The sequence below is a fragment of the Dendrobates tinctorius genome, unplaced genomic scaffold, assembly GCF_039654945.1.
Source record: "Dendrobates tinctorius isolate UK_male_01 unplaced genomic scaffold, ASM3965494v1 ptg000205l, whole genome shotgun sequence".
Classification (NCBI taxonomy): domain Eukaryota; kingdom Metazoa; phylum Chordata; class Amphibia; order Anura; family Dendrobatidae; genus Dendrobates; species Dendrobates tinctorius.
The window spans coordinates 7,551,445-7,577,557 of record NW_027361872.1 but is presented as its reverse complement, the minus strand read 5'-3'; the positions used below and the strand labels follow the sequence as shown (position 1 = coordinate 7,577,557).

At 40.0% G+C, this 26,113-nt stretch overlaps 1 protein-coding gene across 11 annotated transcripts in view; it reads left to right on the top strand.

Annotated features, from left to right (window-relative positions):
* NRXN1 (neurexin 1) overlaps positions 1–26,113 on the top strand; it is a 1,899,875-nt gene that overhangs the window by 1,099,006 nt on the left and 774,756 nt on the right. For all 11 annotated transcript variants that reach the window (XM_073553976.1, XM_073553975.1, XM_073553974.1 and 8 more), the window contains 2 exons: positions 3,564–3,737; positions 23,810–23,929. In XM_073553976.1, the coding sequence (XP_073410077.1) occupies positions 3,564–3,737; positions 23,810–23,929 (294 nt within the window). The remainder of the gene's footprint in view (positions 1–3,563; positions 3,738–23,809; positions 23,930–26,113) is intronic.

The following is a 26,113-nucleotide window of genomic DNA, read 5'->3' as shown; positions in this document are numbered from 1 at the left end:
TACTACACATCTTATTAAAGGACACCTGATAACTTATTATTTTGTGATCACTATTACCCAAGCGACCCTCAACCCTTATATTTCATATACGGTCTGGCCAGTTGGTTAATATTAGGTCTAGCTGTGCCCCCCTCTTGTTGGGTCCTGAACCAGTTGAGAAAGGTAATTGTCTCTCATAGCTGTCAGAAACCCATTAGCTTTGCTGGAACTGCAGGTTTCGGTTCCCCAATGTATTTCAGGGTAGTTGAAGTCCCCCATAATAATGACTTCTCCATGAGTCGCTGCTTCATCTATTTGCTTTATGAGGATATTCTCTGTTGCTTCCATTATTTTTGGAGACTTATAACAAACCCCTATCAGTAATTTATTTTTTCCCCCTCCCCTTATCTCCACTAACAGGGACTCTACATTTTCATTAGATTCATATATATTATCACAGCAAAGAGCAATCAGATGAATGGCATACTAGGGCACACAAACCACCACATTAACAGACGGAGCTATTTATCTGAAGTATTGCGGTTTATATTTCAGTCAAAGAACGGAGGTGCTTGCATGAAAAAACATGAATATTTCAATGTGAAGCGAAAAAAGGAGAAATATGCAGCACTCACCGATATAGCTGAAAATCTGTGCGTCTTTATTTCACATAAATTCCATCAATAGATGTGTGGATATGCAGGATGTTAGAGGAAAGCTAGGGGAGGGAGGTGCCGGACAACGGCCGTTTCGCGATTACTCGCTTCTACGGGTCCAGGACCCGTAGAAGCGAGTAATCGCGAAACGGCCGTTGTCCGGCACCTCCCTCCCCTAGCATTCATATATATTATCACGCAGGATGGGTTTTAAGGATGATTTTACATATAAACACACACCTCCCCCTCGCTTATTTGTATGGTAATTTCTGAACAGACTATAGCCCTGTAAATTAACCACCCAGTCACGGCTCTCGTCCAGCCATGTCTCAGATATCCCCACCATGTCATAATTATGCTCCAACAATATTAACTCCAATTCCTCCATTTTGTTGGTGAGGCTTCTGGCATTAGGATACATGCAATTATGTATCTCTCTGTACCTCTATTATTTCTTAAATTATTAACTGTTCTAACCCCACCCCCCATGCCACCCCCACCTCCAATTTCATTATTTGTGCCCAAGTCTCTATCTGCACTGTCTTCCCCTCCTATAAAAGGAATACCCTTCCCCGTCCCTAGTTTAAACACTCCTCCAACCTTCTAGCCATTTTCTCCCCCAGCACAGCTGCACCCTCCCCATTGAGGTGCAGCCCGTCCCTAGCGTAGAACCTGTAGCTAACTGAGAAGTCGGCCCAGTTTTCCAGGAACCCAAACCCCTCCATCCTACACCAATTCCTGAGCCACTTAGTAACCTCCCTAATCTCCCGTGGCCACTCTGGTGTGGCATGTGGTACAGTAAGTATTTCCAAAAATACCACCTTGGAGGTCCTTGCTTTAAGTTTGCAGCCTAATTCCCTGAAATCATCTTTAAGGACCTTCCACCTACCTCTAACTTTGTCATTTGTGCCAATGTGCACCATGACCACTGGATCCTCACCAGCCCCTCCCAGTAATCTGTCAACCCGATCAGCGATGTGTCAAACTCGAGCGCCAGGTAGGCAGCACATCGTTCGACGATCCCTGTCTTTTTGACAGATTGCCCTATCTGTTCCCCTAATAATTGAGTCCCTCGCTACCAGAACCTGTCTGGCCTGCCCTGCTCTCCTATTTCCCCCCTTACTGGAGCAGACACTCCTCCGGCTTTCAGAGGACATGCCTTGCTGCAGCAGTGCTACTCCTACACTAACACTCCCCTCATCTGCCAACTTAGCAAACTTATTGGGGTGTGCCAGATCAGGACTAGCCTCCCTGGTGCTCTTCCCTTTACCCTGCCTTCTAACTGTCACCCAGCTAGCTGCTTCATTGTCCTGCAGCTCCAACCTAGCATCCCCTCTCATCTATCCCATTGAGCGTCTGCTCAGTGAGCAGAAGACTCCTTTCCATATTGTCTATGGATCTCAGTGTTGCCAGCTGCACATTTAGATCCAGTATCTGGGCTTCCAAATGCACAACATGCTCACATCTCGCACAGCAGTATGCACCCTCGACCGGCTGTTCAAGGATTTCATACATACGGCAAGACGTACACTGGATGGCATTGGCAATAGTGGAGCACATCCTAATGGGGATTGCACCAGACAGAAAAGATAAGCAAAAATAAATTAAAAGTATTAATAAAATATAACAGCAATTCAGTAATACCTCCCTTGGAAACTCCCTGAATCCAAAGTCACTGAATCACAAGTCACACACTTACCACAGTTCGCACTTACGCTCAGGTCACACTCAGTTTGTTCACTCTCGCTCAGGCAGAAGATTTAAAAGAGATTTTTTTTCCCTTTTACCAGCACACCACCCTGCTGCTCAATGCACTTCCAAAAGGAGTTGATCCCCAACCAGCTGCCCCTTATAAACACTTAACACCTTGTGAAAATAGTTACACCTCAAGATTTAAATGCAATATAGTTAACCCTTAAAAACACAGATAGTACAATAAGAGATTAAATAGGTTAAACAAGCCCCCCAAAAATTGAACAGGTAGAAAGTACTCAGCAACCCACAATTCAGCAACTCACACAGGTATTTGTTAAAAATTTTCCAAATATCTCTTCACTGAATCACAAGTCACACACTTACCGCAGTTCGCACTTACGCTCAGGTCACACTCAGCTTGTACACACTCGCTCAGGCAGAAGATTTAAAAGAGTTTTTTTTTTTCCCTTTTACCAGCACACCACCCTGCTGCTCAATGCACTTCCAAAAAAAAATGTATCATAATAAAATATGATTAAATAAAAAATGTGTGCAATCTTTTTTAAAGCATATTAAAGGGATGTACAGTTTTGTTAGAAAATATTTATTGGACCTTATTTTAAGAAATCGTATGCTAGATTGTCCTACTCAGTATTTGACAACTACCTCTGTATGCATCTTCATACGAGGTAGGCTGTCAATCATTCAGCAAGTCCACCCACTTACTGGTGGACCGGTGAAAGTTTGGGTTCTGGTACCTGACCCAAACTTTTTAAAAAGTTCAGTTCGAGTACCAGAATAGTACCTGAACTTACATCAGTACCCAAACCCTAGTGAAAATAATGGATTCCCAAGCTGCTAATATCTCTCTCTCCGCCTCTATCTCTCGTCCCCCACCGAACTTCAGCAGAAAGTCCATGCTCGGCAATGAGGCCCGAAGAGTGACTTTCTGGTACGAACCCAGAACATTTCTGTCCAGGTTCGCCCACCTCTTATCCCCTATTCCTGCGCATTGATAGAAAGGCATCTTCAATGTGATGGATTTACTTTTACTCTGTTACATATCTTGTTGCTATTCTTAAAGATTAATGAAGGTGTTAAAATTTGAACATACAAAATGTATTTTTTTTAAAAATGTGGACTGTTTTATTGTGGGTCTATAATTTTGGAATGTCCTATAATTGATCATTTCCTTACAATTGTTTCATCTTTCTTTTCTTCTCTTTCTGCAAGGTGACCTTTACATAGGAGGTGTTGCCAAAGAAATGTTCAAAACATTGCCAAAACTCGTCCATGCTAAGGAAGGGTTCCAGGGCTGCCTTGCTTCTGTTGATCTGAATGGACGTCTTCCAGACTTGATCTCAGATGCTCTTTTGTGTAATGGGCAAATAGAAAGAGGATGTGAAGGTACATATGATCATTTTAATTACACTACCTATTCAAATGGTAATACGTCCAACAGTGCGAGACAATCATTTTGTCATATAAATATATATTTTTTACTCGTATTACAAGTATTTATCCTTTGATAAAGAACAAGTTGTTTTTTTTTATTGTGTCAAATTATTGGTGCGCCATCATTTATCAATTCCTATGAGATCTTTGAATTAATAATGTTCTCTGCTTATTGTGCCAATATTTAGAATTTATTGTAGTTTTCTCTTTTTTCTTTCTTTTTACATATTTTATTTACTTACTGCATTATTCATATTGTGATATTGTTTAAATTGTCATTTTAGTGTTAATTTTTCTACGCTATCATTTGTGCATGTTATTGTCACCGTCATTGTTTTCGTGTTTCCATTTTATTTGTTGGGATTTTTTTTTGTTTTTCATTTGAAAAGACAATAAATTTACTTTTTTCATTTGTCTGAAATGTTGTTTTTATTTTATACCATGCCATCTTTTGTCTATAATTCAGTCCTACATTTTTTGCTAAGTAAAATGTTTTTTTAAAAAAAAACACAAAATAATATCGTGGTACCGTGTTAGCCAGAAAAATCGATATAAGTACTTATGTCCCAAAAAATGAGAAAGGTATTCAAGGAGTGATACCTGTATTGGCTAACCAGAGAAATTATATTTGCAAGCTTTCAGGGCTCAGGCGGCCCCTTCATCAGGCTCGATTCCAAAGTAGCCTGATGAAGGGGCCGCCTGATGGAATGTAACCTGATGAAGGGGCCGCCTGAGCCCTGAAAGCTTGCAAATATAGTTTCTCTTGTTAGCCAATAAAGGTATCACTCCTTGGATACCTTTCTCATTTTTTTGGGACATAAGTACTTACAAAAAAAAACATAAATATACTATATACTATATAATCAAGATCCATGTAGAAAATGCTTTACTTATAAAAATGATTCTAAGTAATATGTTCTAAAATAGAATCATTTGCATGCAGACAGACAAACTTTTATATATTATGGTTAATGCAAAAGTATTAAGTGCAGGGAGTGTCTAAGGTGCAGCTTCAATCAATAGCTTCGTCATGTTGAGAATGTGATTTTGTTAAACTTTTTTAACTTCTATTTTATAGCCGAGCAATATGAAAAGTTGTTGTTACCTAGCGCTTACAAACTTAGGATAAAAATAATGAACAAATACCATGTAGTAAATAAGTAAATAATAGGATATGTAAATAATATAGGGTACTTAGTTGACACAATTTTCTAAATATATATATAGACAAGATGCAAATAGAACTACAGAAAACCTTTGGAATTCAATGGCAAAATAAGAATAAAGCCCTAATTTTCAAAATCAATAGACAAAATAGTGCCCCGAGACTCTTGTCCACATGACCACCAGTGATTATCTTTAGCTTCTGCACAATGGAGAGAGCAATTAGAACATTAATGCCCTGATTCATCAAAGTTTTTACACCAGAAATCTGTCGTACAACCGTGAAAAGTCACAAAATTGTTACGCAAAGTGAGGTTGTCCAAAAATTTGGCAACTTTTGCTGTTTTCACACCAGTCTTGGTCAGCTCCAGAGCTGGGATAGGATGAGGGCGGGGTGATGTCCATTCATCTAATTCATCAGTTGTGGCATACCTTACACCAGCATTCCCCAGCTCCAGTCCTCAGGAGGCACCAACAGTTCATGTTTTCAGCATTTCCTTAGTATTGCACAGGAGATGGAATTATCACCTGGACAACACTAAAGAAATCCTGTTGGCCTCTTTTGAGGACCCAAGTTTTGGAACATTTCCTTACGCCATGAATCTTACACCTGCATCTGATTGGGAGTAGAGGTGGACACTGCTTTTAAGACGTGCCTGATTCATTAAGAGTGCCTCTGACGCCACCACACCTCTTCATCAAGACTGGCACGAAAAACACCGGTTGTGATGAATTTGACTATACAGTAAAAATGCAATTTATATACATTATATTACATTATATTTTATCATTCTTAGTGCATACTGTCAGTTTGGGCTGACAGACTCCCTTAAAAAAATTTATGCATTCAGATGTGGTATTTCCATGGAAACTGAAAAAAATGTACAGCATTTGCTAGTCCATAAATACGGTATTTTCATATGCCCTTACAAAGGGTTATAATTTCTTTTTTTAACTATAGTGAGAGATAATAGTCGTCATTTTTTTTATATATTTTATTATTTTACTATGAGTCTTAAAGTAATGTTACAATTAAAACTTGAAAATTCTGCTCACATGCCAATCCTGCCAGTCCAACACTCTGAAGTTTAGGAAGCTGAGATTTGTAATGTTGTTTGGACGACTCATTAAGCTGATTGGCTTTTTATGCCGTGAAGACAACAAGGCAGTCACTGGGGCGGCACGTGGTCAAGAAAATCAATTATTTACTAAATAAACAGGTCAAGCCACTGACTTCTGAATCCCAAAATAAAACCTCTCAATCTATTAGTCGGGCTTAAAGGTAAGTTTAATATTTGTGCGAACAGCAAGGTTTGGAGTATGAATAGGCTAAAATGTGATATAATCAACAATAATCTATTTGCAACACGTGAATATTAGTCAAATAAGATCATTTTCTTTTTAGCTGAATTTTTTTAATGATATTTTAAGAGCTGAGCCTGTAATATATACTAAGGTAAGGCGGGGAAGGTCACCGCGTACAAAAGATACAATGGGGAAAATTAGAATTCATCGTATAAATTTAATACGGAGGACGTCTCATTAATAGAGGTCATAAATTCTAATTGAGTGTGTCAGTCATAAGTGACAAGGGCATAAAGTGCTTTGCTTAGCTCCTCTTAACCTGAGCCTCTTGGCCATTTCAAGGGTGATGCCATCTCTGATCATGTTGTACATTCCAAGAAAATGCCTTACATGAAAAATTCAGGAAAATCTTGGTGGTCAATAATTTAGACTATTAGGTACATTTCTATTTATTCATATTCTAATTTGCTAAATACTCAAAAGCGTTGTCATTTTTGGGCAATTAAATATTGCTAGGGCCCCATCACACATCCCGACAACGATATCAACTTGTCAGAATCGCTGGTGTGTTGCTGCATGATTGCTGGTGAGCTGCCAAACAGGCAGCTTCACTAGCGATCAGCACCAGCGACGACGAGCGCTCACGTCGCTGTGTACCTTAGATACCAGCGCGCTGGTGCAGGGAGCTGGTAACCAAGGTAAACAGCAGGTTGCTAAGTGCCGCACGGCATTTCGATACCCACTGATAACCTTGGTTACCAGCTCCTTGCATCAGCGCGCTGGTGACTAAGGTACACAGAGGGTTTCTAAGCGCCGTGTGGCGCTTAGAAACCCGCTGTTTACCTTGGTTACAAGCTCCAGCTTGCTGATCGCTGGTCTCCCGCCTGCCACACGCAGCAATGTGTGCTGGCCAGCGGGAGACCAACAATCAAAAAAATGTCCACCCCTTTCCACAACAATCAGTGATATCCGGCAGGGGGGCAGGTCGGTGGTAAGTGTCACACACAGCGATCTCGCTGGTGAGATTGCTGTTGCGTCACAAAACTTGTGACTGAGCAGCAATCTCGCTAGCGAGATCGCTGTGTGTGACTGGGGCTTTAGAAGGGTCTTTTTGAAGGATAAACTGATCTCCAATGATTAAGTGCAATCTATGAGGGATCCTGGCAGCAAGTGATCAATTTTCCTGTGGTGCCATTATCGTAATAACCAAACATTATACAACTTCCTATTAAATCATTGGTCTGTCCACATAATGCATTTATGCCTTAAATCAGTGTTCCCCAACTCCGATCCTCAAGAGTCTCCAATACGTCTTGGTTTCAGGATTTCCTTAGTATTGCACAGGTGATGGAATTATTGCCTGTCCAGGTGATGCGATGATCATCTTGGCAATACTAAGGAAATTCTGAAAACATGACCTGTTAGTGGCTCTAGAGGACCGGCATTGGCGAACCCTGTCTTGCATAATTCTGAATGTCTATTATTTATTAATCAAGTATTTCAATGTATTTTTTTTCTAATCCAGACAACTCTTTTAAAGGATACTAATCTGCTGTTGCTCTATCTGACTGCAAACTTGGGAATCTTCACAGTAGTTGCACTGTGTGCTGTGAGGACTCTCCGATGCGGCCCTGGGAGCAGATGGTCATATGACCACAATTTTGGGATTTGTATACTTCCGGTCACTTGCTTTGAGCAAGGCTGTGCACATCTAGACGGCACATGACCGCATGTATGCAAATCGCATACTTTTGATCACGCTTCCGCTGTCACCGGATAATCTTGACACACATAGCGTGCCTGCAGACTTGTACACTAAGGCTGCATAACCCCTTTAAGTTTAATCATTGTATGGCTTTACAGCAAGAGGTTAAATTATAGCACATAATATACAGAGTTGTTGCTTCGACAGGTATTTCCCCTGACTGTTATATATTTACTTCATAGTAATCAAAATTCACATCATCGATGAAGAAAAAAAGCCGATGAGACCAAGGAGGAGAGTCGAGATTTATTCTCCATTGACATTTAATACATTATATATTCTTCCCTTGGTTCACTTGTGGGCTGCTTCCAACTTTCACAGTTCAATGAGCAATATTGCCAATCAATATAATTAAATAACAGAAAGAAATTGAAAAGTCAACCCTTCATATGATTTACCATTGATTTTTTTTTTCTTTAACCATAGGCTTTGGTTGCATTGTTTGTCTAACTTTTTATCTTTAGCAGATTAGTACCAGGTAAAAAAAATAAAAAAAAACTCCTAACTTGTACAGTGCCACACATTAATTGGATTCTGTGGTAGATTAGAACCCCGGTTGTCAATTTTCTTCAAACTGCAAACTCTATTTGCTAAGTTCAATAATGAGATTTCTGTGGATCAAATAGGGGCTGCTCAGTATTTTGATTGAATTCCATCAAACTTCTCTCTCGCTCTTCGTTGGTTTCCTTGACTTTCCTCATGATACTGATCTCTATCATTGCTTTTATTTTCCCTGTTAGTTTTTCTTTCCAGCTTTAATTCCATTGAGCTATCCCTATCATTTAATTGGGTTTCTTTTTCTAAAATCTTCCCAGAAGGATCTTTGAATTTCAATTGGCTAAATAAACTAGTGACTTGTGACCCGGCTTTTCTTTTTAGTCCCACCGTGTAACTAACATGAATCATTTCATACATTCTTTAGCTTAGAGATCATCTAACGGCATATAATAAAGGTGAAGATGCAAAGTACTTTACAGTAGAACGACTGAGTGAAGTGGTGCAATAGAAAATTGAATTGTAGATACTTACATATAATATTTAGATAAATAAAAAAAGAATTAAAGATGTGCCAATATTTGCAATTAACTCTAAAGAGCTATATCACCTCTACGTTGAAATACACGAGGCTTTGTAGTCGGTGTTAAGCAACGTAAATTATTTCCTTATAGTTCTATGAGAAATCACTACTGATATGGCCATACATTTACTAAAACTTCTGACCGAGAACTCATTGGACTTCCCATAAATCCAACTTCCCATAAACACTCTGGGCTCAGTATAACATGCTTAGGTTATAGATAGAGAAAGACAGGTAAACCATTGCCAAATGGATCTGCTTCCTCCAGACACTTGTAAGATTGTGTGCACACAACATCTTTTTCAGGAGGTTTCTGCTGGGGCTATACATTTACTAAAGCTTCTGGCCGAGCACTCATTGGACTTCCCATAAATCCAACTTCACATAAATATTTTGTGCTCAGTTGATCATGCTTGGGTTTTAGAAAGGGAAAGACAGGTAAAGCATTGCCAAACGTCTCTGCCACCTCCAGACACTTCTAAGGCTACTTTCAGACTTGCGTTATGAGGCGCCGTCATTAAGCTCTGCCCCCGGCCATGCCTCCTCCGGTCAGCTCCTATGGGCGCATGACGCTGCATGCAACTGGCGTACCTTATATTTAGCATTGGTAAGCTGGCCGTGCACCGGTATGTTTTTGCCAGTGCATGCGCCGGTATGCTTTTGCCAGTGCATGCGCCCTTTTTGCGCTGTGCCGTTCGCACAAAAATGCAACACGGTGCATTTGGCGCACGTCGGCGCAGCGCCAAAAGGGCACATGCGTCGGCAAAAACATACCAGCACATGGCCAGCGTACCCAATGCTAAATATAGGGTACGCCAGTCGCATGTAGCGTCATGCGCCCATAGGAGAAGCTGACCGGAGGAGGCACGGCCGAGGGCAGAGGTTAGCGGGGGCCCTGCCCTGTGCCTCATAAAGCAAGTCTGAAAGTAGCCTAAGAGTGTGTGAACACATCTTTTTCAGGTGGTTTCCGCTGGGAATCTGCCTGAAAAAGCACCCCAAAAAGTAAACCTAATGCACAGCAATATCAAAATGAGACTGCTGTGCACATGCTCTATGTTATGTCGCTTCTTTTAAACCCTAAATTGGTTAAAATAAGTGACATGCTCATTTGTCAGAGAGGCATGGGTACACCAAGTGCAATAGTGTCTTATCTGATGAACTAATTGCTAAGGTGAAGGGTATGATACTGCTTATCTTTTGGAGATGTTTACCCCACAACTGAGGAATCAAAGATTGATATCTGCTGCTGCCGGACCCTCAGGTAGGGAGATGCCACCATCTTAAACAAGTAGTAGGAGGATAGGACATGTGAAAATTAAGAAAACCAGAAGACGTTGTACAGGATTGATCAGGCATTTTTTTTGTCAACGCGTTTTGAAGTTGGACCAACGTCTTCATCAGGAGAGGAACCCCACTGTCCACAATACATATTGTGGTTCTCCTGATAAAGAAACTGATCCAACTTCTAAACACATTGAGAATAAACCGCATGGTCAATCCTGTACAATGTCTTCTGGATTTCTTGATTTCCACATCAGCAGTGAGACTAGCACTCCTATCCTCCTACTACTTACGCTAATTCTTTAGGCGCTTTGTGCCAGGAAGCCACTTGACCTTTATACCTCACAATATAGAGCAAACGATTCCCGCAGCCAAGCCGCTAGAATGATGGCAAAGCCACCTGCGAAGCTGCTCCAGGAGAATGAATGCCGGTTTCACCCAGGAAAATTAACCAATAGTGCCGGCATCCAAGTTATGTCCTGTGCACATAGCCTAACTGGTTTATCTTCCACGAAAATAAATGATCAAGCATGTTGAAATTCAATATGTACAATATTTTTTTCTGTCATCCAGGCCCACTGAGATCTGAGTGTCTGGGCAGCATAAGTCTAATACTTGGCCTGAATAATACACCCAAAAACCTCCTCTGTTACATGTCTATGCTATACAGAAAGTCAGCTTCTACCACCGTTCTCCCACATAGCGAAAAAATGGGTAATGCAGTTTGAAGAAAATACAAGCACAAGGGGTTCTCTACTTTCTTACTTTAGAATGGTCCCTTGGCTATTATAGTGGATCCTCAACTACCAGCTCTTGTTTGTGAGAAAACCTGGCAGCATGTGCTCAATTTCCCTTCAGCGACCACCACAGGTGAGCCAAAGCAATTACATAATGCCCATTCAAATTCATGTGTTACCTGTATAAGGCAGGACTTTTCAGATTTTCAGAAGTGATGAGGATCTTGAACCAAAGAAAATCTTCTGTACTGGACAATGTATTTAAAGGGGTTTTCCCATGAACAAAATTAATTTTAGTCAACAGATCTTGGAATAATAATAATTTCCACAATTGAATGTGTTTAAAAAATGTTCCTGAGCTTAGATAATCTTATAAATGTGCCCCTGCTGTGTACTGTGTAATGGCTGTGTCTGACCGTACAGGGACATGATCTGATCATGAAATGTTTTATCGGCTGCGACAACATGTTGTCCTATCTGTATACTCTTTTGCTTCCTCCCCTGCCCAGGTGCTGTGGTATGATCATACCATGTCCCTGCACGGTCAGACACAGCCATTACACAGTACACGGCAGGGGCAGATTTATAAGATTATCTCAGCACAGGAACATTTTCTTAAAACACATCCAATCATAAAATTTAATTTTATTCCAAGACCTATTGGTTAAAATGTACTTTGTTCATGGGAAAAACCCCTTTAAGCTTAGAGAGTTTATACAAACACAAGGTCCAGGGGACAAGAGATATATAGATGCAAAATGTAAAGCTGTTGCTTGATGCAAATCCTAGATGACAAGTCTGATTGGGATGCTTATACAACATGTAAAACTTAGGGGAGATACTTATACAGAAAGCCATGCTTCCAGAAGATACTTATACGACATGCCAGACTTATGGCGAGACGCACACACCTGTCGGGAATGGAATATGAACTTCAATTGTCTAGTAAAAATGAATTGTATTTTCATCTTTTTCACTCACTGGGGTATACATACTTAAAAGTAAAAGACATAACACTATAGACCAGAAGAGAATTGCATTATAAATCTCTATCCTTTTATTGTAACTAAAGGCTAAGACTCTAAATAATAGAGTTAATCTCTGAGATGACCCTAAATCTATAGATTTTCTACCTGAGTGGATTTCTATTGCCCCCACTGATCTCTGACTATGAGATAAAAATAAACTGGCATGCAGTTCTTATTTCCGAACATAAAGCCATCACTTGTCTTCTGGTAAAGCACTTCTGTCCCCGTCAAGGAAAGAGAGAAAGACAATCAGAAGCCGTCTGAAGTCTTATATATATTTCCAAGTATTGTGTTATAGCCATCGGAATAAATCCTGTACATTAAATCTCTTATCACCATGATAACAGATATCACAGCTTTACACGGTGACGAGATTCACTTACAGTTTACTACTTTGATGAGTTGATGAGCCAACAACTGTAACAAAAATTAAAATACATTGAAAGGGAATCTGTCAGCAGGTTTTTGCTATTTAATCTGAGGGAATCATGAGGTAGGAGCTGAGACACTGGTTTTGGGGATGTGCCACTTATTAGGCTTTGTGCTGTTGTTTCAATACAATGAGTGTCTTATCAGCAGGAGATTATGACTGCACAGACTAGGTGCCCATGTGAGACCTCGTCCAAGTCCGCCCCCAGTATTGATAAGCAGCTCACTGCCAACAGGAAATGTACATAGAAAGCTGTGTGTGGGCGGGGTTAGCTATCTGAACTGTGCTAAATGCTACATCTAAAAACTCTGATTGTGGCAGAACCTCTGCACAAAGTAAACTAAGTGGTACATCACTGGATTCAGGGTGTCTTTGCCTATATCATACTGTTTTCAGATGAGGTAGCAAAAATGTGAAAGGGAATCTGTCAGCAGGTTTTTGCTATTTAATCTGAGGGAATCATGAGGTAGGAGCTGAGACACTGGTTTTGGGGATGTGCCACTTATTAGGCTTTGTGCTGTTGTTTCAATACAATGAGTGTCTTATCAGCAGGAGATTATGACTGCACAGACTAGGTGCCCAGGTGAGACCTCGTCCAAGTCCGCCCCCAGTATTGATAAGCAGCTCACTGCCAACAGGAAATGCACATAGAAAGCTGTGTGTGGGCGGGGTTAGCTATCTGAACTGTGCTAAATGCTACATCTAAAAACTCTGATTGTGGCAGAACCTCTGCACAAAGTAAACTAAGTGGTACATCATTGGATTCAGGGTGTCTTTGCCTATATCATACTGTTTTCAGATGAGGTAGCAAAAATGTGATGACAGATTCCCTTTAAGGGCTTTTCTGGTCCGAAAAAGGTACTACAGAAATCCGATCTACAGGTCTATGCTAGCTTACCTTGCCCATTGGCACAACATATCCTGGGATGAGAGGCTTGAAAGAGCCATGTTTAAAAAAAAAAAGCAACGATTTTGTGATACTCGATTAGGTGATAAAAATTCTGCATGTGCTTAAATGTGACCACCTAGGGGTTGTTGTGATATAAATTGAAGCATGGAGAGGGTTTTGCTAGCAAATCAAACATATCTGTTAGTTTGTATCTTGCAAAACTGTAGTCCTTACCAAAATTGGCAGAACATTAAGTCTGGACATCTGTGAAAAAAGGGGGGTCTTGTCTATATGCTATAGAAGAGAGTGACTGCAAAAATAATTATGACTGTAGAGAAATGTTCACATCTATGCATTACATAAAGATGTTGTTGACTTTAAAGCTAAAAGTGCAATGCTTCATTTTCCCTATGGTGGCGCTAGAGAAGAATGTATCACTTGCTGCTGGATGACTACAGATTACAGTTCTTTAATGAGAGTCCTAAAAATAGACCCTTCTAACAACAATAGATTGTCCAAAACAATTGGTATAAGTTGGATAAGTGTTATCTGAAGGTACAATATATGTCTGTCTAAAGAAAATACAGTAATTGTATCTAAAAACCACATAAACCAGGTAAAAAAAAGCATAAAATAAAACATATTAGGAGTAATTTAACAAGACTGGTGTTTCAAATAGATTTAGGTAGCGCCAAACCAGCATTTGTATCATTCTTATAATATTTACATAGCATGGTCACCAATTAACGTTGCATTGAAGTGGACAATCTATGCACATAGCATAAATAGCCATAGCACATAGAAAATATTTGTTTGTGGCTCTTACATCATATGTTGCCTAAGGCTAGTTTCACACTTGCTTTTTTTTGCAGCGCGTTTTTCCCGCAAAAAAACGCATTGAAAAAACGCATACATAAGCATACAACTGCTGCGTTTTTTTCAAGCATTTTTATGAGCATGCATGAAAAAAACGCAGCGTTTTTATGCGTTTGTATGCGTTTTTAGTGCGTTTTTACCGCGTTTGCGTTTTTTTCCAACATTTTTAGGTGGCCCCTCACACTACCCAAACCATGACTTTACTAACCCTAACCCTGACCCTAACCCTAACCCTAACCCTGACCCTAACCCTTAACCAAATCATACTTAACCCTAACCCAAACCCTAAACCCTAACTAACCCTAACCCTAACCCTAACCCTGACCCTAACCCTAACCCTAACCCTGACCCTAACCCTGACCCTAACCCTAACCCTAACCCTAACCCTGACCCTAACCCTAACCCTAACCCTGACCCTAACCCTTAACAAAACCATACTTAACCCTAACCCTGACCCTAACCCTAACCCTAACCCTAACCCTGACCCTAACCCTAACCCTAACCCTGACCCTAACCCTTAACAAAACCATACTTAACCCTAACCCTGACCCTAACCCTAACCCTAACCCTAACCCTAATCCTGACCCTAACCCTGACCCTAACCCTAACCCTAACCCTAACCCTGACCCTAACCCTTAACCAAACCATACTTAACCCTAATCCTGACCCTAACCCTGACCCTAATCCTTAACAAAACCATACTTAACCCTAACCCTGACCCTAACCCTAACCCTGACCCTAACCCTAACCCTAACCCTGACCCTAACCCTAACCCTAACCCTAACCCTGACCCTAACCCTTAACCAAACCATACTTAACCCTAATCCTGACCCTAACACTGACCCTAATCCTTAACAAAACCATACTTAACCGTAACCCTGACCCTAACCCTAACCCTGACCCTAACCCTAACCCTAACCCTGACCCTAACCCTAACCCTAACCCTAACCCTGACCCTAACCCTTAACAAAACCATACTTAACCCTAATCCTGACCCTAACCCTGACCCTAACCCTTAACCAAACCATACTAAACCCTAACCCTGACCCAAAACCCAACCCTAACCCTGACCCTGACCCTAACCCTAACCCTAAACCCCCTTAACTAACCCTAACTCTAACTCAAACCCCTAAATTCCATGGTTAAAAAAAAAAAACGCATATGCAAAAAAACGCTTACATGAGCATGCCAGTGCGCACATATGCGCATCCATAGGCTATAATGGCCATTTTTAGCGCAAAACGTGCGCATATGTGCGCATGCGCTTTTTTGCAGGGCCAAAAAATGCAACATGATGCGTCTGGAAAATCCAATCGCACACCCCAAAAAAACGCAGCGCATGAAAATCGCATACATGCGCTTACAAGCGCGCAGGTATGCGCACCCATGTTAAATATAGGGGAAAAAACGCATGCGCAGGTTAGCGTTTTTTTCCAGCGCTAAAAAACGCAAATGTGAAACCAGCCTAAGATAGGTCGATTGGAGTCTGACTGCTGAAATTCGCCATAGAAATAAAGTGGTAGAGAGCAAGCACGCTAAATTTTCATTTTTTTTCTATGGAACTGTGAGAGAAATCAGAGCGAGGTACTTCGCTTTCTTCACAAGTACCAGAGTAAATAAATAAAACAACAGTGCAAAGCGCAATAGGGTCTTATCCAAGTTATGTAATAGGTGAAAAAAAAGGTGCTGCAACACCATGAACGTATATACGCAAGAGTTGAAAATGGGAAGTGGATAACGTTTGCGCTGCTGAATTCTGAAAAAAAGGATCCAAAACATCAATGAAATGAAGGTTGTTTATTGTCAACGCGCTTCAAAGTCAGACTCCATCCTCAGGATGACATGTGGTTGTCCCGAAGAAAGAGTCAGTTTGACTTTGAAACGCATTAACAATAAACATCCTTCATTTTGTTGATGTTTTGGATCCTTTTTTTCAGAATTCAGCAGCGCCGACGTGATCCACATCCCATCTTCTCTTGTATAGTCATTGAATAGAAACGTGGCCAACGTTACATTTCGATTTTTCAATTCAAAGTCACGTTCTTGGGATCGATGGGGAATCTAGTAATCGAAGCCCCACCAATCAAAAATTGATTACCTATCCTGTGTGGTCAGTGTCGAACGGCGGTGCCAAGGGCCCATCAGTAACATTGACTTTGAGGGGCCCACTTTTTACCTGCATACAAATATTACATTACCCTCATTCACAAATTTATCTATATCTTTATATAATAATAAACTGTGTTAGTTTGGTTAATGATGACGAGATGCTGCTTTTTTCTGTACAGAGTGAATCAAGTAAATTATGCCAAGTTCTGCCCATATGGTGGGGTTGGAGCCCAGATCTGCACAGGGGCCCACCGGAGGATTCCCCTGTTACCCTGTAGGCCAGTCCGAGCCGGTGTGTGGTTACAATGTAAATGTTGGGAATAACCCCATGATAAAGTACAAGGACGGAAGAATATCTTGAGAAATGTTCGACATTCTTCTACTGTGCATTATATTGCCACGTGTCCTGGAAGCAGGGATGAAGGAAAGCTCTTTTCATCATCTAAAAGCTGCTATTTCCTTCTGCCGTTTTCTTCCTAATGGTTATAATTTAGCTGGCCTAACTTTTTTTTTCCCTGCTAGTAATTATGCCAATGAGGCATTATTATTTAAAATGTAAGGTCTCCGAAATCATAAACACCAAACTTCACAAAGAGATCTCATAGAGACAGATGTTCTGCATTAAACAAGCTGTTTCTTAACAGTTATTTCAGAGGAAATCTATTTTTTATGCTCTTCTGACAGTATCGCAGCATGTTGAATGCCACATTTGAACGGCTTTTTGAAAAAAAAATTTTTTAACTGGCTTTGCTAATTCTAAGCACATTCTTGAAATATGAAACAAGATAATTAGTTTAATTAAAGTCCTGAGCAGCTAAATTTACTATTCATGCACATATATTTTTCATTGAGGAATAAACAGAAGTTCATTGTGGCAAAAGACTTTATCCCGGGGAAGAATAATATGCCAAGCTCACAGCTCATGTTCTAGATGAGCCGAGTTCTGACACATTGTAGACTTTTATTTTAATCCAGGCAAAAAGTCCACATCCGGAAGTTCATAAAATATGTGAAAATATAATAGGTCTAATCTAAAACCATAATTCAACATACTGATGTGTCCTTCATTACCTTTCTTATTGGCTATGCTGCCAAGATGAGTAGTGTAAAATAACCAAAAAACATGAACTGTTTATGCTATAAGTTTCTACATTTGGCCACTCAGTGATCATAAATTGCAGTTTGTTTAAAAGGAATCTGTCAGCAGGTTTTGCTGTGTAATCTGAGGACAGCATAATCTAGAGGCTGAGATACAGATTTCAGTGATGTGTTACTTATTAGGCTGTGTGCTGTTGTTAACATACAATTAATGTTTTATCAGCTGTGTAGATAATCACTGACCAGAGTAGCTATCTCGTGCCAGGAGGTCCCACGATACACCCTCCTTTGGTAAGCAGCTCACTGTCAATAGACAATGTACATAGAGTGCTTGGTGGGGGCGGCGTTAGCTTTCTCAGCCCCGCTACATGCTACATGTAAAAACTCTGATTGCATCACAACTGCTGCACTGAGTAAACTAAGTGATACATCAGAGGAATCATGGTATTTTTTTCCTACATTATGCTGCTGACAGATGAGCTAACAAAAAACTGCTGACAGATTCCCTTTAAGGGTTTTGATAGCATGTTGCAATAATGTATTGATATTGTACTGAGAGAAGTAAGACTCCTTAAAGATGCACTCCTCCCAATCCTCTTAATATACTGCAATAATCATATATTATACCACACTGTGTACTTAAAATTGCTCATTTTGCCTTTCTACCAAGTTAAGACTTCTCTTTTCCATTAGGCCTATGACAACACGTGATTGAAAACTGACTAGCTGAATCCTTTTAAACTCTATGTAGAAACAGGAGGTCAATTTTGTCTGCGCAAGTGATCAGTCCCTGCAAAAGTCCTTGGCATTGTGAGGAGGAGGGATCAGCTTGGTCAAGAGATGAAAAAGGGGAATATAAATGCAGATACAAGAGATTTCCTTTTTGTACATAGAGCACAGAAAATAGAAGAATTAGTTGGGTAGAAAGGCAGAATGAGCAATTGTAAGTACACAGTGCAATATAATATAATGACTGCAATATATTAAGAGGATAAAAACTTTGATGGGAAGAGTGTTTCTATAAAGGGGTTGTTTGGTCACAGAATATTGATAAGCTACCCTCCAATTATGCTGAGTTGCTGTTCCCGGCAGCCACCAGAACAAATATTAACTGATCTATGGGGGCAAGGGGTTTCGGTCCCATCCCTAACTGAGATTGATGACTTATCACATGAATAGGTCATCAATATTCTGTTGCTGGACAACCCTTCTAACGACATATGTGAAAAAGTAAGGCTGGACACATCTGTATACTATTATATAAGTGATGGCTCCCATTAAAGGGATTATCCAGGACTTAAGGGTTTTTCTTTTCCAATTGGGATAATACCTTACAGTCAGGGAGTCACAAACTATCTGCCTGTTCTTCTCATCGCTGGTCTGTTCCATCTCTGAGCGGTCTTGCTCAGCCTTATCTGGTGTTGTGTTGTCACACCGACAAAGCTGCTTCTTCTCTTTTGCTCTGTGGATGTGACATCATTGTGGATGTCATGCTGATTGGCAGACAGCTCCCAGCTACCTAACTGCGGGGAGCCAGCGGTCAATCAGCATGATGTCAGCAGTGACATCATTAACAGAACATAGTGAAGGAGAAGGAGCTGCTCTGTCAATGTGACATAACCTGAAGAAGGAGAATTGCTGCCAGAGCTGGGAGAGATCTCTGCAGGGCAGAACTGGTGGGAAATTAGCAACTATCTGCCTATAGTCCCAATAGGAAAAAAAAAACTAAGTCACGGAGAACCCCTTAAACATAAGCAAAAGAACAGCAGTTATGGGTATTTCCTGAAAATTTACATTAACCTACTCTGTTAATACCTGTTGGAAAAGACAATCTCCGGTATGGCGGCTTACTTTTCCTTCTCTGCTGGCAGTGAAATAAATGTTTTGGGATCAGCAAATTTAGTTACACTTATCGTTATGTGCTTTTAGTTTACAGGATGTAATGTGCCTTTTTGCGCAAGAAAAACACTTTCACCCACACATTAACACTTCCTACACAACAATCTATTAAAAGACTCTCAAAATTGAATGTTAAACAAATTGCCAAAAGCTACTGCATGTGTAAATACACACCGGCTGAGCGGTATACCGTAACGCTAAGAGGTTGCGAGACAGTATACGATACTGAGATACCCCGCACAATATACCTGCACTGTATAACACTAGTGGCAAAAATAAAATATTTTTACTAGAGACCCAGCATTGCAATCTGCAGAAATTACAAGTCCCTTTTTATTTTGAGGCCGAGTCATAACACCAGTACGAGTGGGCCGAGTACTCGAGTACTGCAGATCAGCGCCTAGTGTCCTGGATTGTAGCTGATCTGCAGTAATCAGCAAAGGTTGCTAGACATTGAAAGCACCTGAACTGTTCAGCTACATTCAGTGTTTACATCCTAATGCCATAGGGGCTTATAAATACCAGCTGATCGGTGTGTAAGGTGACGCAGGTCGGACCCACACTGGTCCATTAATGATGACAATATTAGATACTCAGACAATCGCTTTAAAGTGAATCTGTCAGCAGGTTTTTTTTTCTATGTAATCTGACTACAACATGATGTAGGGACAGAGACCCTGATTCTGATGATGTGTCTCTTAGTTTACTGGGTGCAGCAGTTGAGCTAGAATTACAGTCTTCTCTGCTGTAGAACTAGCAGAGCTCGGAATGCTGAGCTGTGCGTAACCCCACCCACACCACTGATCGGCAGCTTACACTATATATTCGGGGCGTGGCTGGACTAGAAGGCACATGGGCAGCTTGTCTTGTAGTAATAATCTCCTGCTGATAAAAGACTAATTGTATTGAAACACACAGCCAAATAAGTGACACATTGCTGGAATCAGAGTTTCAGCCCCTACATCATGCTGCTCTCAGATAAAAAACCTGCTGAATGATTCCATTTAAGGAGAACCTGTCAAATACCATTAGGATGATTTTTTTTAATCTCAAGTAAATGGGACTGTTCTCCTTAATCTTGGTGTTAGTTTTCTTTTGTTCCTGCACCGCTCTATTCCTGAAATATGGCCCTCTCTTTCTCTGTGTATAAACATAGCCAGTTTAGCCAAGTGGGCGTGGCCCTCAATAATGTGCTAATAGAGACGAGATGGCAACCATGCCCAGTTAGCTAAAAATGAAAGAAGGGTCCAAATCTATGGAGCGGGAACAATAAGGAAACAATACCAGATTCAGGAAAATCGCGGCATATACACCAGGTGAGAACATTACGCATCCATCAAAAGTGACAAGTGACAAGTCTTCTGTAAAGTCAGAGATGCATCCAACTTACGGATGTGCTTGCAGCTCTAAATATTAGGTGCAATTTATATAAATTACTATGATATAATATTAATATTGCAAAGTAATTCTGCTCCCCACACCCAAACCACACCGAATTCTTCTCTGTTTTTTGTGTTGTTGTGCTTCTACTTGAAATGAATATTTCTCCTCTGGCAGAGATCCCTGATCCCTATTCCCTCGGCCACACACTGCTGGGGATACTAGACACCCCTGATTAAACCCAGAAACGGCGTCTGACATTTCACACAGTGATAGGGAAACGCACGGAGTCCATTTATTAGAAACTTTCCAAAAGTTTATTTCCTCAATGTCTTTTCAATTTATTTTATTTTTTTTTCATATATATATCTCCACTTGCGAGTGGAAAATAAAATGACAAGCATGCCTTGTGGATACTTCATTAAAACAGGAGTAAAGATGCGTTCCTTCCATAATTGATTGAAAAGGTCATTCGTGACCTTAATGTGGGTTATGGTCTTAATTGAACCAGTCACTGTAAGTGGAAATTGGAGTGCGGGGGGGGGGGGGGGGTAATCTGTGTCAAGGAGCGTAGAATACACACTATCTAAACATGACAAATGGCTAGTCAGGGTGCAACCATGCATTCACTTTGCTAATGCATTCATTTCCAATCAACGGAAAAAAAAAAACTTTTCATTTTCCTTCATTACATATCATCAGTCCAATTAACCTTTATATTTGCAGTAAAATGCTCGCAAATTGCCATTTTGTCATTTTGTCTTGGTCTGAAATTCTTGAGTGTCACTTGTCATTGGCTTATATTATGTGCCATTTCTTTATTTAAAGGCTTGCATGTTACTTATGAATTTTTTATTTCTTTTTTTTCCGCTTGTTTTCTTCGCTTTGCTTAATGTATGCTTGCTACCATTTTATTATTGCTTACTAACATTTTTATACTTTGCTTTTTTTTTTGCTATTATTTTGCCTTCAAAAGTTGCATTGATGAAAGCTGACTTGCAAGGTAGACTGCACTGTGTGTTACATCCAAGACTGAAAACCCAATGCGCACGATGAATCCTTCAACTATCCTTACATTTGTGCCTCAGAGTGTCTTCTTTTCTATAAACTCTTCCCTTTCTTCCTTTATGAAACATCTGAATACATTCTTTCCTACGTAGCATATGGTTTGCATAAGTTGCTTTCAGTCTTGACGATATGTGTGTAGTGACTGCCTTATTGCTTTGATCCTCCCTTTCTAATTTCTGTATTTTACGATGATCCGGTTACGAGTTAGCATAGAACTGTGTGTCTCTTTTACGTTACCGGTAAGCATGCCAACATATTAATCCATGAGAAAACAAAATAACACATGGGATTGCAGAGCACACAGATCAATACCTGCCAACATCCAAGAACATCATTTTTCGAATAAATGTATTTCAAGAGAATTTCCTGGGAAATTGATATTAATGGTCTATCTAATATCATATTTTGGGGTTTCGACTGTTGGCATCTTTGCCAGTCACTTGATTGAAGAGACCACAGTGAACCTTGCATTCCCATCATTGTTTTCTGACCACATTTTCTAGAGGCTGTGCTAATGGGGCTGAAAGCACAGTTTTTTTGGAGAGCCTGAGCCTCACCAAGGTCATTTCACCCCCAAGAGAATTAGGACTGGGCTGAAACACTAGGCATAGCCACTACCAAATCGGCATGTGGATATCAGACTTGACCAATCATTCTTTCATATATCATCTGCCATGGTATGAACATTGAGTAGGCCCCCCATACACACATAAGTAGGTTTGGTCATCTTTTCTCTAATGTGTAAGGCCACATTAAGGCTTAATCTGGGTTGAACTACTCGGCACAGTCCCTCCGAGTACTGATGCTGCTTGGCAGTCAGACCCTCACTGATCTAATAATTATAAACTTTACTATAGAAGAAATCCAAAAAATTAGAAAAAAAGCAGCACACTACAAAAACCGTATAATGAAAAACCTAAATCCTTTATTGAAGCAAGACGTGCATGGACAAGGTTTATGAGGGCAAGGTACATGCAGGCATATGCAGTAAAGAAACAGGACTACAGCCGTTTGGCATTAATCACGCTTCCACGGGTCCAGATGGTACATCCTGATAAATCATTCTTTCAAAGGTCAGGTGTAGACGAGAGTCTATTCACTCATTTGAGAGAATCGGGTTGATTATGCAAATCACACTCTGATCAAACTCAGATCAGAGTTTGATCAGAAGGTGAACATGGTGTGATCCAATTCTCCTGGATGAGGAGACGATGGAGAAAAACATTTTTCCATCTTCTCAATTCTGTCAGTCCATGGAAATAGGACTTTACTCAGAAGTCTTCCGATTGCATTCCTATGGTTTCCACGGGTGTATTGACTTGCTTCACTGAGTGTGATCCGACTATTGGATGCAATCGTGTTTTTGGACATGTGTACTGCTACATACCATAACATTGATCCGAGTGCCATCTGATGGTTTGTTGGATCTCACTCGAAATAAAAATACGCTCGTCTGCACCTGCCCAACACACACAAATAACATTTCTGATACAATGACAGAGCATACTATGGACACCTCAGATCTTCACATCAACATGTAAAACGTACCGGCGGAAGGCTGCTTTTGTTTTTTGCTTTTTCTTACTATATCGTAGTCACATTTCAGCCAATACAAACACGTAAGATGATATTAGATTGGTCTACCGTACACATTATATCGTTATCGTAGATTGTTACCTATTTTAGAAGACTTCTTTTCAAAGGGCAGCAAAGCAAAGAAAAGTTTAGGCAAAACCATTAGATGAGTTTTTCAATCCTTGAACATCCAACGAGAACATTCATTCACAGAAGTAAAAGTAGCTACAATTTTTGGTAACAATCACAGATGTTGGCATCTACTGTACGTGAACATGTGTTTAAAGGTTTTAGTGATACTCATGGGGCAAGCCCAACTTTTTTTTTAAATTTTATTTACAGGACCAAGCACTACCTGCCAAGAGGACTCCTGTGCAAACCAGGGCGTCTGCTTGCAACAATGGGATGGATTTAACTGCGACTGCAGCATGACCTCGTTTAGTGGGACCCTGTGCAATGACCGTGAGTATTATGGCGGCTGATTATCTTGAGAGCATTGAAGCTTTAGGCAAAGTCTGAAACCATTGTCTAGGCTCATGAGCTATCGTTATATAATATTATGCAGTAAATGAACAGCCCTTGCATACTGGCTATTACATATCAATGGCAGCAAAGCAAACTGAATTAAAATTCAGATATAAATAAAATGTAAAAATTAAGTTTGTTAGCAAATACTAATAATTCAAGGTTTTATAGCCTCGTACATCTCTTGTGCTGCCGAGATAATAAGTCTCCAATTTATTCTCCATTTCTTTAACATTTAGTATTTTAATTTAAAGGTTATGAATACTGTATTGCACCAAGAAATAATTGGCAAACCTTGTTCCTAAGTTTAGCGAGTATATAGATGACTTATTAAGAATATATTCCACTGCAATGATATCTCACTTTTTTGCCCTGTAAAATGTATTTTTTTATTATTTTTTTTTTAACTTTTCAAATTTTAACTTAATTTTAAAACCATATTTCCAGAACCATTTTTCCATTTCCTCAGGGGCACATTAAAATTTGAAAGAGAAAGTGGTGAAGGAAAATATTCACTTTATAGAGACGTGACCTGACTTTTTTCTAGATATTTTAGGTTGCGTTCTTATAAATTAAAATGGTCCGGGACTATGGAATTTAAAAATCAGACTGATTTTTTTTTAGAATGCCAAAAATGATACAATATGTTTTATGCAATGTATACTTGCTGCATCCATTTATATGCTGTTTGTACGAGCTTTTGTTGTGACTGTAAGAGGACCCGCTGTCTAGGATATGTCTGGAGAAAGCGAGCTACAAAGGTAAGTGCAGATTTTTTTCTTTTACATTTTGAGCAGATTTAATCAGAATGCTGGCCCATTGTGAAGCTGTTGAGTTTATATTTGTTTTGCTGATTTGATGCATTCTTTGTACTTTAGTGAAGCAGTACTGTTGTCAGGCAAAAATGTGTTTTATACTGTTACATATTTTCAACTTTAAAGAAGAGATAAATTGTAAAACTTACTGGACAAAATTCCCATATTTATTAGTCAGTGGTTGCACATAGCAAGCAAATGTGAAACTGCGTTTTCTGCAAGAGACCACGGATCCACCACACCCGACGCGCGTTTCACTGTGGAAAAGCTTTATCCAGCCAAACAAAGCAAGCAAACAAATGTGAAACTGCGTTTTTTGTTGTAGGCCGTGTTCACACATTGCTTTTTTTTTACAACTTTTTTTGCACAGAAAATCTGCTGCATTTAACTGTCCAAGTAAAGTGGATGAGATTTCATGAAAACTCCTATTCGTATATGGATGCTGTAGAACTGTGTGTTTCTTGGTGCATTTTTCCTCTGTAGGCTTTAGTAAGGGGGGCCTGAAAAAAAAACATTTAAAAAATGCAAAGAAAAAAACACATTTGCGTTCTTAAGGACAGAATCAAAGCTTTTTTGACCTAAAATAAAATGCATTAAAAACACTTCTTCAAATCTGCACTAAAATGCATCAAACAAAGGGGAAATGCATAAAATGGGCAGCTGAAATGTAATAACCTAAGAAAATTGTTATTGCCTACCCATTCAGAAAAGATGCGTACAGTTGTGGCCAAAAGTATTGACACCCCTGCAATTCTGTCAGATAATACTCAGTTTCTTCCTGAAAATGATTGCAAACACAAATTCTTTGGTATTATTATCTTCATTTAATTTGTCTTAAATGAAAAAACACAAAAGAGAATGAAGCAAAAAGCAAAACATTGATCATTTCACACAAAACTCCAAAAATGGGCCAGACAAAAGTATTGGCACCCTCAGCCTAATACTTGGTTGCACAACCTTTAGCCAAAATAACTGCGACCAACCGCTTCCGGTAACCATCAATGAGTTTCTTACAATGCTCTGCTGGAATTTTAGACCATTCTTCTTTGGCAAACTGCTCCAGGTCCCTGATATTTGAAGGGTGCCTTCTCCAAACTGCCATTTTTAGATCTCTCCACAGGTGTTCTATGGGATTCAGGTCTGGACTCATTGCTGGCCACCTTAGAAGTCTCCAGTGCTTTCTCTCAAACCATTAGTGCTTTTGAAGTGTGTTTTGGGTCATTGTCCTGCTGGAAGACCCATGACCTCTGAGGGAGACCCAGCTTTCTCACACTGGGCCCTACATTATGCTGCAAAATTTGCTGGT